This window comes from Macrosteles quadrilineatus, unplaced genomic scaffold (genome assembly GCF_028750875.1).
Source record: "Macrosteles quadrilineatus isolate MER2022 unplaced genomic scaffold, UCM_ALF_1.0 Scaffold_5__1_contigs__length_97177068, whole genome shotgun sequence".
NCBI classification, from domain to species: Eukaryota; Metazoa; Arthropoda; class Insecta; order Hemiptera; family Cicadellidae; genus Macrosteles; species Macrosteles quadrilineatus.
The window spans coordinates 15947177-15961132 of NW_026542598.1; the positions used below are offsets into that span (position 1 = coordinate 15947177).

The 13956-nt window shown below is 33.9% G+C and overlaps 1 protein-coding gene across 1 annotated transcript; it reads right to left on the bottom strand.

Annotated features, from left to right (window-relative positions):
• Nucleotides 1-7: 7 nt before the first annotated feature.
• LOC128995450 (exonuclease mut-7 homolog) lies at nt 8-13956 on the bottom strand. The gene is made up of 10 exons (XM_054420469.1): nt 13751-13956; nt 11295-11375; nt 8477-8581; nt 7003-7110; nt 6544-6648; nt 4085-4222; nt 2618-2832; nt 1987-2183; nt 671-852; nt 8-138 (listed from the first exon to the last, which is right to left on the bottom strand). Exons 2-10 carry the CDS (start codon nt 11371-11373, stop codon nt 8-10), a joined length of 1260 nt encoding a protein of 419 aa, XP_054276444.1. The 5' UTR covers nt 11374-11375; nt 13751-13956.

Genomic DNA, 13956 nt, shown 5'->3' on the forward strand with positions numbered 1-13956 from the left:
ATAACAACTACAACTTGCGAGCAAAGAATGCAGCCTCCACAAGGTCTCCGTGCAGATTGATTGCAGCGACTAGCTCCTCCTCCAGATACGAGTCTCCACATACAGCCTCTGACACCATCTCCCTCCAACACTCACCCTCTGTACAGGCAAATCATAACTGTGACAACTACAACTTGGAAGCCGGGGTTTCATAAGGTTTATCAGTCTTTTCCATTTTTCTGTTTCCTTTACATGTTTCGTTTGTTTGAGCTAAAGCTAAGCCTAAATTCATTGTTCTACATGCTGAATTGTTTGTCAAAAATATTGTAGGCCTATGTAGGTTCTTAAAGTTAAAAGAAAAATTACTTTTTAAATATAAAAAACAATAGAGGAGCTCAATCAAAAGCAGTCGAGTGATAAGTTGTTAAAGATTATACTCACAATATTGTGGTACCTAATTGATTTTACAAGGTAAGAATAACAAAAAATGAAAAAATACACTGCTCAGCTTGTGTGGCCGAAGAGAAAATAAATAATCTACATTAACTTTACTGTAGATAGCTCTTTGAACATAACCAACTGGCAACTAGACTAGCAGCATCAAAGTCATCTCATAGACAAAAAACACAACTTATAATCAAAAGTCAAAACCAACATAAAAGCGGTTAAAAGGACAGTTTAAAATACCCACCGATTTCATTGTACTTGTAGCGTTTACAAATCACAAAATGCAAAGCTCCCTCTCTTTTCTTGCGAGTCAGGTTTGGGCAGCTACTAGGATGAATATTGAATATTTTCAAAAACCTTGCCAATAGCTTTGACATGGGTTTGTACTGCAGCTTTTCTTGTTTTGGTTCTGGGATATTCAGCTGTCTGTAACACCAACAGTTAGTTAAAAGCTACAGTCTAAGGTCCGAAAAATCAAAACAGTTCCTCTGATGTAATACAGCTATTATTCGCCACACCACAATATCAAATGAAAACTGGGATATAAAATCAAAAATATGATAGAATAAATACCTTGTGCGTCAACATGTTGGTGTGAATCAATTGACTAATAAGATAGTACTGTTTCATTTATGTTTTTCTCATTTGTCCTAACACCAGGGACTGGTCCTTCGCCTATGAATATTCAAAAATAGTTTCATACAAAAATTAACATCTCATAAGCTACAAGTACAACGTTTAAAATTTGTGATTATGATTGTAAGGTATCGACAACACTGCAGATCTTACACTCTGTGGTCAAACCCTATTTGATAGGATATATTTGTGTGAGAGCAGGCCTAATGTCATTAAATCAGCTACATAATAACCAATTCAATTAACAATGACTGGAATACTAACCAAATTTCAGAGATGAAAAAATTCAGGTTTCACAGCAAACATCAGAGTCCATTATCTTAATTAAATTAAATCAAATCAAAATCACCTTTATTCATAAGTACACAAGTACAATGAATAGAGTAAGTGAGAAATGGAACATATCGTCTATTCACAATATTATAAATTTTAAAATTCCTCATAGGAGTAAAATAACTTTCTTACTAAAAATGTCTTTAGTTTACAATAAAATTGTCTGCTATAAAATTCATTTTTTATATCTTTTGGTAAAAGAATGATATATCTAAGTGATGATCTATCTACTTATCAATAGTGATACACTACTGAATACATTTATTTATTGCATTCTGACTTTGTTTGCATAAAGGAATGTTTTTGGCTTGTCAACATTGTGTCATTATAATTTATCCTATATGATCTTTAACCACCATTATACACAATCATATTATGTTGAAATTGCAAGCAAGTGTTTTGTAAATGTATCATATCAAGTGTCACAAATTTTACACAATTGTTACAATGGTATGCTTGATAATGTTATACGGTGGAAAAAAAAATGTAACTTCATGGGAAAAAATGCTTTTAATTAATTTTATTTATCAACCAATTAGTACGACGAAATAAACAAAAGTACTTGCGGTGATGAATAACAGCTGAGCTTACCTAATAACATCCATGATCTTCTCGTTGACTCGACCCTGCAGCAGTTGATCGAGGTACTGAGCTGTGGCTGTCTGCGCGGCAGGACTAATACGCAGATAGTCCTCAGCGATTGTCAACTTGTCTTGGAACAACAGCGGCACAACAAAGTCCTCTATGCCGAACTGGTCGAGTCCCAGGTACATCGCCGTCTGGCATGCCTACAACCAAACAAATCTTATTAGTGACTTTTATGAATGTAAAACCATTAAAAGTTTGAACACTTTTATAATATTAAAAAAAGTGTAATATTATTAGCTCTTTAGATTTAAAAAATATGGTAACAATTTTTCCACCAGTTTTAACCGTTTATCAAATTTAGCGTAAAGCAGATACCCTTTAAAGCACAATTCACTCCATATTCGGAAAAGTTATCTTTAGGCCTATATACATATTTCTTCCACCTTCTATTCAAGTCTAACGTGACCAAAAAGATTCACAAAATACACCAGTGAGTGAGAGACTGAGCACTCTTAATTCTTTAATAGCTGTCTAAGGTGTGAAATCATTACAAATTCTTTGATAACAAAAAGATAATTGCTCTGTCCCTTCAGGTTTATTGTATCAAGGTTTGACTGTTACAAACTATTCATACCTCTTTGTACTGTCGGTTTTGTATAAAACTGTTTATTCTTTCCACAAACATCTCTTTACTGGATTGAAGTTCGTACACCTCAAATGCCATTTTTGTGAGTAGTCCATTTCTTTGCTTGGTGAATATATCAAACACATCAAATTTAATATCTAAAGTAAGGCACGAAGCGTATTTCTCCTTATTTGGTTTTAAAAACACAGCCAACTCTTCAATAACTGAAACAAGCCAAATAATCCACTCTTATTCAATTAAAAGTTATTTTATTTAAACAAATCACTAGGTTTTTAGTCATGCAATTACAATTGACCCTAGTAAATAAGATAAAGCTTTGCTCAGGATTATTGTCATAGTTTCAAATTCTACCTTACTAAATTACCAAATCACAAGAAACATTAGCCTACCCCACCTAACAGTTACATTTACTTCAAAATATGTTATGATCGCTAATGATTGTATATTCTCATTAAAAAGACACTAAGAGTTCTAAATTATATGTGTAACGACATAACAAAAAATACCTTCGATTGAGTAAGAATAGTTACGGAAAGTAAATAAATGAAATGTCTTATAACACTTAAAACATATATTTACGCTTATACTGATACTCACAAGACGGTAAATATACAAAAAAGATGGTAAGTGGTGATCGATTTCGATTGGACACTCCAATCATCATCAGACCCAATAGGCAAATGACAAGAATCTTGAATGGCGTCCCTACTTATATCCTATTGCCTACCGGAAGCACCGGCCAATACATTTTTATAAGTACAACTGGAGTCGAAATTTACTTGTTCATTAATCAGCTTATTTCTATTTTTACATTTTTCCTTATAACGGGAAATCGTAGAGCGTTCACTCAAAATTTTTTTTATTCCTCTTTCTCAGAGGAACAAAATGAGTCTTCACATGATGCTCCAAGTCTTATGGTTCAATTTATGCAAATTGTAGTAGAACACGGAATTTCTTCTAGGAACAGCGTGGGGATGGCGGTATTCCCGGCTCGCCTGCATTGCCGAGCTCTTAACAATAGCGTTGTTTTGACAAGCTGGATTAGGACGGGTCCACTCTACCTGCAGAAATGGGACTTTATTTTTGTTTCCTACTATAAATTATGTTTAGTGGAGTTCCTTGTTCCTTTGAAAGGTGACTGGTTTAATCCATCACAGAATCCTCATCATGCAAGTCTTTAGTGTGTAATGTATTGCAATTCTATCACAAAGCCTACTCCACTGGATTTGGGTTTATAAAATGAATTGAGGTTTATTGTTTCCAAGTTACATTTGTGGTATGTATTTCCAATGTTAGTAGTTATGACTGCAATATATCACTACAACCTTGTCTGATGATGATCAAGTAGTTTATTGATGACTTATGACATTTTAACAGAACTACTATGGTAAAGATAATTTACGCCAGTGTAATACCATACAATGATTCAGAGGTGCAAACAAACCATACAAGTACCTGCTAAAGGTAAAGACATAGGTTTCCCCTGATAAAAGTCAGGGCAGGTAACAGCAACTTTGAAGGCTGAATCGTAGGGATTTTCAACTGATAGAAAATATTCCTGCAGCATTCTTGAGACATTTTCACTCTTCTTCCCTGAAAAAAATGTGGGGTTTGTAAGAATGCATTTGTCATTTTCAACACAGTCTCAAATAAAAAAGAACCTAGCATGTAACAAGGAGTTTTAAGAACTAATGAAGACATTATTAAAATCAAGAGGATTGAGCAAATTTCTTACAATTTAAGAACTAGGTATTGTTATTAATTGGTTATGTTTAAGGAAAGGCACTAGGCCAGGATTGTGTTGTGATTTTAAAATCACAGGTATGAAGGTAGGGCATAGTACACAGAAAGGAAACACACAATAGTTTGTCCCTTTCGTGATTTTCTCAAGTTAAGACAAAGAGAATTGGACTAAACTACCATGACAGAGTGTCACAGAGTGTGGAAAATTGTTTGTTTTCTGTGGGCATAGTTGGGAAAGTTAGTCAAAAATTCTAACTAGTTAGAAGTTATAAGTTAGTCCCGTAAAAAGTAACTGATAGAAGTTATAAGTTAGTTAGTTTAAAAAGTAACTGATAGAAGTTATTAGTTAGTTGAAAAACTAACTGATAGAAAATAAAGTTAGTTTTAGTAGAAATTAGTTGTTCGTTGGGCAGTTGTTTTAAAGTATTTTTTAATGTCACATCTTGGTTACTAATATATACTATAATATGAGTAAAGATTGCGCAAGATATGATTTAAAAAATGGCTCCTACGATTTCCTCCAATTTCAATGCTATTGAAAATTGCTTGTATAATACATTTGCATTGTATGATGTCTTACTAACCAAAGGGATAATTACGACTGTTCAAAAACATTAAGTCAAAACGGCCGTAACGGAAGTTACAACTTATTGAGCTGTAGACAAAAGGTAAAAACAATTTTTTAGTTATATCACAGCTCATGGGCTAAAAATATGGATTTTAAAACATTAAGTGTTTTACTGCAAAACAATATACACTGACATTGAACTAAAAATCTAAAGGAAAGGCCAAGGAGATTTGTATTTTTCGACGATGCACCGCACGAATTGATGCGTTATTACACCATCCCGTAATTATAGTTGCAACGTTCCACGATCCCAGTGACTTAATGCAATAACGGTCGTCAGATAACAGATGTTATGTATCATGAGTTTTATATTGATTGAAGCTTATTGTGGACATTTTATAGATTGATCGTCCAAATTAAAAAGTTTTGTAGACTAAATTGAGGATAAGTGGATGTCTAACAAAAACGAATTGACTTTACTACTTAATTAATCGTAGTAAGACTGAAAATATTTGTAGGCTTATAAGCTCTATTTTTTACCTCTTGAACAAATCAAACACCTCGAGCAAGTTCGGTCCCCTGGTACTTGTGTTTTAATCAAACATTGTCACATTTTACATTACTACAACATAAACAAATGACATAAAACTTGTCAGATAATGAACATCAACTAAAGACAATGCTTTGACACTTGAGATGATATATCAATCACCAAACAAACATTTCCCCTTCCCACCCATCAGTGCTTGGGGTGTAGATAATGGCCGTCACTACCCTTCCACAGGCTCACTGCATTCCAAAGCAACTGGACTTTGACTTTCTCTTTCCCCACCCCCCGCGTTGTTTGTCTACAAGGGCGCTGACCTCTCACGGCCGCACGCAACCCTCACTGATCATGTGAAATAAATAACCAGTATTTGAGATGCTTCCGCATAATTGGGAAAGTTAGTTGAAAATTCTAACTAGTTAGAAGTTATTAGTTAGTCCCGTAAAAAGTAACTGATAGAAGTTATTAGTTAGTTAATTTAAAAACAAACTAATAAAATAGAAGTTAGCCAAAAAACTAATGAATAGTGCTATTCGATAGAATTTCTATTCGTTATTCCCAAGTATGTCTGTGGGTACTGTGACCTACCTGTATTTATTCTAAGTTAGTCCCAAGTTAGTCTAAGTTAGTTTTAAGTTAGGCCCAAGTTATCCGCTAACCTTTTATTATAATATTTTTTTTATAAACAGACAGCTCAACAGTTGTAAGAGGCCGATAAAGAAAGTTGACACAGTTATTGCACACAATAATCAAATGCACAAACAAGTTTGTCTTACTAAACTCGCTTGGATAGGAAAGTTTTGATATAAGACAGAGTTGCTACTTAGCGAGTAATGAACATGCAAGTAAATGTAATGAGCTTTGTTTGGCAAATTACATGATGGAAATTATCTAAGTGGTATAGAGTAATTTAAATAATATTTAAAATGATATCTTTAACAGTGAATGTTCATTCAAACAAAAACTCATGCACCCCAAACATAATAACAATCAATGGTAGGTATTGAGCAATCAAATGGATTAAAGCCCAACATTTACGTTACATGTTCAACTCACATATTACATCATCGCAGGTTAGAGTGCTTCTGAACAAAGAAGTCAAAAGAAGACTGAGAAGAAGAGGGAACCGATCGGCAAATAGCATTGGAAACTCACAATCAACTAGCAAATCAAATAAGGAAAATTTTACATTAGAGATTACATTCAACATAGATATTTTGATAAATAATTAATTCTATCTAAATAAGAAGTGAGTAATGAAAACAATATACACAATCGTACATAGAAAGAAATTCTAATTACAAGATTTTAAAGTAATCGTACGAGGGTTCCTACAAAGGCCTTATTTTTAGTTCCTTATAAACATCACTAAAACTTTGCAAACTGGATGTTCATCTCTTGAGGGGTTCAGCTCTTAGGGGTTTGAGTAGTACAGTGTATTCACACATTTAAATTTTCATTTTTATAAGGTTTTTTGTTCAAAATTTTAGTTTTTTATCACTAAAGAAAACATACATAAGTTCCAAACTGATCTCAGGTTTGTCAGGAAGTTCGTTGAGTGGTAATCTAACTGGGGCTGCGGAGTGAAGATTGGTTGCTTCTCTTCAATTTCTTGGCTGGAATCTGAAAACAAATTGTATTTAACTCTTCACGCCTGATGCCTTTACACATACTAAAAATCTGTTACCACCATTACTTTAATAAGGTTACCTTACTAGGTGTATGGAATTTTCCTTTACGCCAAGCCCAAATTATTATTTGTCTAGGCTTGCGTGCCTATTTTAGGGACATAAAATGATATTTTTCTTTAAAAAGTGCTACTGAAATTAGGCTTTGAAAATGCAATTACAGTAGAAACTCTCAGTCTCATATCCAACCTTCCCACAACTGACTCCTCTCGAAATTCTAACGTCTCCGTCTATGATCTACAACGATAAACTTGAACTTGCTGTTCAAGCGTTATTGTCCGTGTAACCAACCGAAATTATTAATTCATTTTTGCCGCTGGGATTGAAACAATGACTATAATATCAGGCTATACACCTTTTGTAATCAGCAATCTATTATTTTTTATTAGAGGAATAGTTTCAGAGCTCTCTTGTTCAGCTTCTAAATCTCATAGGACCGTCAAAATAGTCAAAGAAACATTTTGTCACAAAAAAAGATTTATTCCATTGCCACAGAATTATTCTTTTGCATTTTATTTTTCTATTAATTAATTTTTTTAGGCTATGTCATGTTTGTCTTTTAGCAATTATGTGTTTTAACAGAACAGAAAAATCCACTTTCTCCTCTTCAATACTAAAAAAGAAGCAAAACAGGTGTTGCGTGCAATCCCTTTAAAACCAATAGTCAATGTTTAAAACTCACTAATGCCGCCAACTTCCACCCAAGCTGGACAACGTTTATTCAAGCTGGACTGTTCACAACACATTAGTAAGCTTAATATGGATTGCACATGTAATGGATTCAAATCCATGCATGTAGAAAGAACTCAACACTACTTCACTAAGGTGAAACACCTTAGCAAACTGAGATACCATCAGCCGACCAGAATGAGTGAAACTATGAGCTCACATCTACACTAGCGCTCGCAGAGTAGATTCAAAAAATTACTCAAGCACCAGTGGGTTGGTAAAAATACTATGCCTACCTCATCGTTAAACACACACTTGTGACTCGTCGTCAATTGATTAACTTTTTATACATTAATGTAGGGACATAAAAATTAAGACTAAATGTAATACTATCTTCACATGGCTAGCCAAAGTCAGGTCATAACTTTTGTGCATTTTCTTCAGTGTCTGGTCTTAATCATTTACAACAGTTAAGAAATTATAAATTATATAGTATTGCTCCATATTTATTTATATAATTAAAAAATGACTTCCTCATAAAGTACCTTTTACTAAGTTTGTTTCCAATAGTTAGTGTTAGGTAAAATTAGGCTAGATACAATTTATTGCATTAAACATTACAAAGAACTAACCAGGAGGGTGTCTTTCAATCTTATTCTGCAGCTTGTCGCTTTGATTGAGGGTATTTTCATAAGATGAAAAACTTCCGCGTCCTCTGCCTCGCCAACCAAAACCATCTGTAAACATACCAATACTGATAATCTTTTAGCAAGCTACTCTACAGTTAAGACTACAGTTGAATCTCATTAGCTTGGGTGACTAAAAAACCATCCAAATTGACTCACAAGATAGTGTAACGAGGACATTTTACTTCTAAGAGTCAATTATCCAAACTAATTAAAGAGCCAGAGGCGAGGAGTCATCAAATTGTTTAAGTAATTATGATAAGCAAAGGTGGGCGAGTTGCTCAATACTCTGCACATTGTGAGAATTTAAAAATGATGGCGGCAAATCACTGACGTTTTGGACATATGACGTTGTAGATAATCAACTCTCTCTAAAGAAAAGATACAAAAGCTACACAAAATATGTGGAGTGGCAGCGAGGTTTATGTGTGGTACCTACTACTACAATGCCTCCTATACCTTGAGCATTTACTCTACTGTTGAAAATTGTATTCCTTTAACAACAATCCCTTAGTCATCATCTAACAATTTGTTTATGAAGCAATATTTCTCTGTCAATCTGAATAATTCTTATGCATTAATCACCACTGTTCATGAAGGCTACATTTAGTTTTTAGTTTAAATTATTTATATAGATTTCAAATTTACATGATGTGTACAGGCTTATGAAGATGATTCGGGATAGATTTCTAAAAAAAATCCAGTATGCTTATTTGATCACAATTAAACAACAGGTTTAATTACAGCCTACATCCAGGGCAAATTTACCGAATAGGCCCGGTAGACACGTGCATCAGGTGCGTCGCGTGTATTGTGTGTGTGGCATGCATCCCAATGGTCACCCAGCTAGGACGGGGGCTTAAATCAGGGGGTATGCAATAGGGTATGGGGGTAGGGGGGTGGGGGGACCTTTGTAATGGCTATCGCAAACCGCTTTTACGAAAGGCCTTCCAGCTGTTGGAAGCTAATTTCTCTGCCTGTAAAAACCATTATATATACATATTTAGACCTATACATGGTGTCTTGCAACCTTATGAACAAACTTTGTCACGTTACTCAGCATGTCAAAAGAAACAAAAGATGTAGTATATCGTGTCCTATGTCATTCCGTTTTAGGTCTATCTGTCTGTATGTGATTTTACAAAAACATTCATAACTCCTTAACTGTTTGAGTTACAGCATTGACATTCTGTAAAAATGTTTATCTTTATTGACCACTATGTTTGACTTTATATGAATAAAAATCTTGTTTAAAAACAGTTTAAATATGGCACTATTTTTTAATATTTGATGCAAAATCCCATGATAACCGTTAATTTTACAAACTATTTGCAAGAAATGTAAAGTTTCGTTCATTTTATGCAGATTATAACGATATCTTATAAGCTTAGTTTGGACAAAGAATAACTGGAAAATTATTTTTTTTCTTGTTATACATTCAGTTTTCTCCATTTAACGCCTTCGCTGCGGCCCGTCAAATGGCAGGCGTAGCCCTAGTGTGACGCAGCCTGCAGCGTCGAACAAACCCGTTTGCCGGGATGTTGGCTTTCAAATTTCGTTCTGACGAATAGCAAATAACGTGTGGCGGTATCCTGCTTTACCCACAGATAAAACACCCACAGATAGCAGCACTGCTTGGAACTTAGCCGGTCACATTGTATTGCCAATTGGAGGGAAAATGACAGGCCAACAAGTTGATTTTCAAGCTTGCCAGACGGGGATTTTATAGAGAAATTTACTACCAACCTACACTACAACAAAAAGCAAGTCGCACACTACACGCTAACGTGGTATAGGTCCGCCTTCGACCGACGCTAGAGCATAATCAAAGACGAAAGGCATTGGCACCGTACCAGATCGGGAATGGCCGCACACAATTTTTTAAAAAACGTTAAATTTTTCAAACTACTTTTTAACATTATTTAAATGGAGTAAACTGAAAGTATAACAAGAAAAAAACCAATTTCAATTTCTCAGTTATTCTATGTCCAAACTAAGCTTACAAGATAACGTTGTAATCTGTATAAAATGTACAAAATTTTACGTCTTCCAAATATTTTGTAAAATTTACGGTATTCATGGAATAGGCATCAAATATTTTTTAAAGCCGCCATTTTTAACGTTTCATGAGTTTTTATTCATATTTTGGACAAACACAGTGGTCAATAAGATAAACATTTTTACAGAGTTTTAATGCTGTAGCTCAAACAATTAAGGTGTTATGAATGTGTTTGTAAAAATCACATACAGATAGACAGAAAACGGAAAGGGATAGGACAAATGTTATTTACATTTTTTGTTTCTTTTGACATGTTGAGTAACGAGACAAAGTTTTTTCATAAGGTTGCATGACACCCTGTACATATTGCAAAGATGCGCTACTATAAGTTGGGCCTAGGGCGCTGAGAGGCAGGGTTGCCACCTTAGGTTAGGGAAAAATCGGGACATGGCTGAATAATTTAATTGTTGTTAATATTTTAGTTGCAATTTAAGGGGGCGTGTGTTCGGGAAGGGTGGGGCAGCAGCGAAGTGGGTGAAGAGCCATAGTCTGTCTCACTCCCACAGCTCGGTATCTCTCTCTCGCACCAATGCTACGAGGAGGTCGTTTTCTAAGCGGCCGACCTATACCAGTAACTTCTAGGCTTAACAAATAAGTGCCAAATGTGACGTAATCTCTTCTTTAAATTGTAAAGGGCTGCCTAAATGTGATAAACAATTAAGTTACACTCCATACTGAATTTTGTGAAATTTCGATTTTACTTACAAGAGCTCTCATTCTGTCTGAATTCATTATATTTTCCTCTCCCAAAGCCTCTTCCTCTCCCTCGTCCACGGTTTGACATACCTATAAAATAATTGACAATAATAATTGCTGTGATTGATATTTTATGTATGTTATTACAGGTACTTATGTTGATTTGATCATACTGATTAAATAGCTTGGGTGTTGTTTATTTATGAATGGAGATGTTAGAATAAATTACAGTAAGTTAACTTCCAGTTCACTTTGCTTTTAATATGATTTTAGTTTCTAATCTAACAGTGGTGACAACCACTATAACAAAAGTTAAAGAATATGATCATACATAATTTAAGAAAATCTAAGCCACTAGAATGACAACAAGAAAAGAGTGATTACCTAACCAAACATTGATTGATAAAGGCCCTATGTTCCTCGAGACTAGTTCAAACTACAAAAGATGCTTTAGGAAATTTATTTAGGAAAGAATAAATTTGAAACAAAAATTGAGCTTGTGGCCTGAAAATAAACTGGTTTGCTGCAACAGGGTGTTTGGGGCAAAAAGGTGTTTTTTTGTAAAATGTTAGTAAAAAAGTTACTAAAATAATAGTTTGAAATGAATGGATTTTCCAAATTTGATCAAAATATGATAATAAACAAGCCAACTACAACAGTTTACTTATTCTCCATAAGAATAACATTGGAATTTTTAATTTACAGTTTTTTTTTGTTTTTTTTTTCTCCGTAACCATTAAGCTTAGGCGCATAATAACGCTTCAATATACTAAATTATTTGTTTATTTAGCTCTACAAAATGCTTTGGAAAGAAAATGCTAAATTTTAAGTTTTTAGGGTCAAAAATGGGAAAACCCAATTTTTACCCGATAAAACCCCCCTTAAATCCCTGTTCCCATAGTCCGATCATGCTGGATCGCGAACTCGTTTGAATAAACGTAGGTTTACACGTTTGTACCAAATTTCATCAAAATCATTTGCTCGAGTTATTGCGCTAACGGACACATATATAAATATATATGAATTTGAACGGTTTGTGTTTTTGGTCTCTAGGGACCTCAAAACGAAAAAGTAAATTGGTCCCAGGTCCAGGTCTTACCATGAGTACTACGTAATAGCTTATTCCCTAAGTTATAGGGGAAATTCGCTAAAAACAACAACTAAAACCAGGCCACAAACTAAGTATGATAAACAAAAACTAAAGCTTATGATTTTTTTTTTTTATAGGATCAGAAAGTTATTCTTCTTTTAGAAAATCAACGCAGTATTCAATAAGTTAACTTAACTTACGTTAACATTATAAATGCATATAGGATTATAAAATTAACTTAGGCTAATTGTTTCGTCCACTTTTAACTTAATCATTATTAACTTACAGTAAGACTCCCTCTTATACGGGCACCTTCTAACAGGACATCGGTTTAACCGGACTACACTCAGCGGTAATGACATCTCTTTAACCGGAAAATTTTTATCAGCACATTGGTTTAACCGGACTAGATCGGCAGGAAGTACACAACCTACTGGATTAGCCACATTGAGTGGGATAATAGGCCTGAGCCTAGAGTTAGGATTGGGCTTGAAGCTAGATTGAAACTATCGATTTGATTGGTAAACCTTCACTAAGATTTAATGGGTACAGTTTCTTAACTGGGCTAAGTATGCTAAGTTAATATTTATTGAAACTATCGATTCGATTGGTAAACCTTCATGCGATTTTTTTCACCATCAGCAAGTTTGGTTGGTTAGGTTAGGTTATGATAGTTTTATTATATAATAGATATATTTAAAAATATCGATTATTAATCAATATTTTCAATTCGATAGTTTCAATCAAGGCTGCACTTTACTTTAGGTCCTACACTCATTCGAATGAAAATATCGATCGATATATCGATATATCGATTAATCGATATATCGATTAATCGAATAATCGATTAATCAAATAATCGATACTTTCATTCGAATGAGTGTAGGACCTAAAGTAAAGTGCAGCCTCAATCAATATTAGCATAAGTAGACCAGTTAAGAAACTGTACCCGCATAGGCTAAGTTAAATCATTTCTTAAATCCTAGGCTATGCACTTTATCTTTATGCAACAATCTAAAACTCAACCCTTTAGGCTAGGTTGATATGCTTATTTATAACTTAGGCTATGTGCAAAAGAAGTAAAAATACTTATACTTACTTGTACTTGGTTACTTCATCTTTGACCAACAAAGTTGGATTGATTGCGTCTTATTTACATTAAAAACATTTAAACACAAAACATATATATACAACTAAGCAACAGCCTCATTTTAAACCAATTTTTGTTACCTAATTAGGATTTTAAAACCTGAATTTTAACAAATTAAAAATAAGTGGATATAACCTAGGCATAATCTAAAATAGAAATTAACTAGGCATATAGGCCTAGACTAGTCTAGGTTATCCTACAATATTTTACTAAACTTGCGCTTACCTTATTAACTTTGAAGTTAAGAAGATAGTCTGCTCTGCTCTGCCTGCACCTAACCCTGCCTAAATAATTTTCTTTGATTTTTTTTCAGGAAATTAAAATATTAAGTTCTTATTACTAGATTTAAATATCACTAAATAGCACGAACTGAATACATTTCATTTTACAAATAGCCTACGTTTTACAAACTTAAACAAAAATGATTATGA

Excerpts from the sequence above, each read along its gene's own strand:
- LOC128995450 (XM_054420469.1), bottom strand. The coding sequence starts at position 11,373 with ATGTCAAACCGTGGACGAGGGAGAGGAAGAGGCTTTGGGAGAGGAAAA. Across the intron at positions 7,111-8,476 it reads GATTGAAAGACACCCTCCTG|ATTCCAGCCAAGAAATTGAA; the intron begins GTTAGTTCTTTG and ends ATTTGTTTTCAG. Across the intron at positions 2,184-2,617 it reads AAAACCGACAGTACAAAGAG|GCATGCCAGACGGCGATGTA; the intron begins GTATGAATAGTT and ends GTTTGGTTGTAG.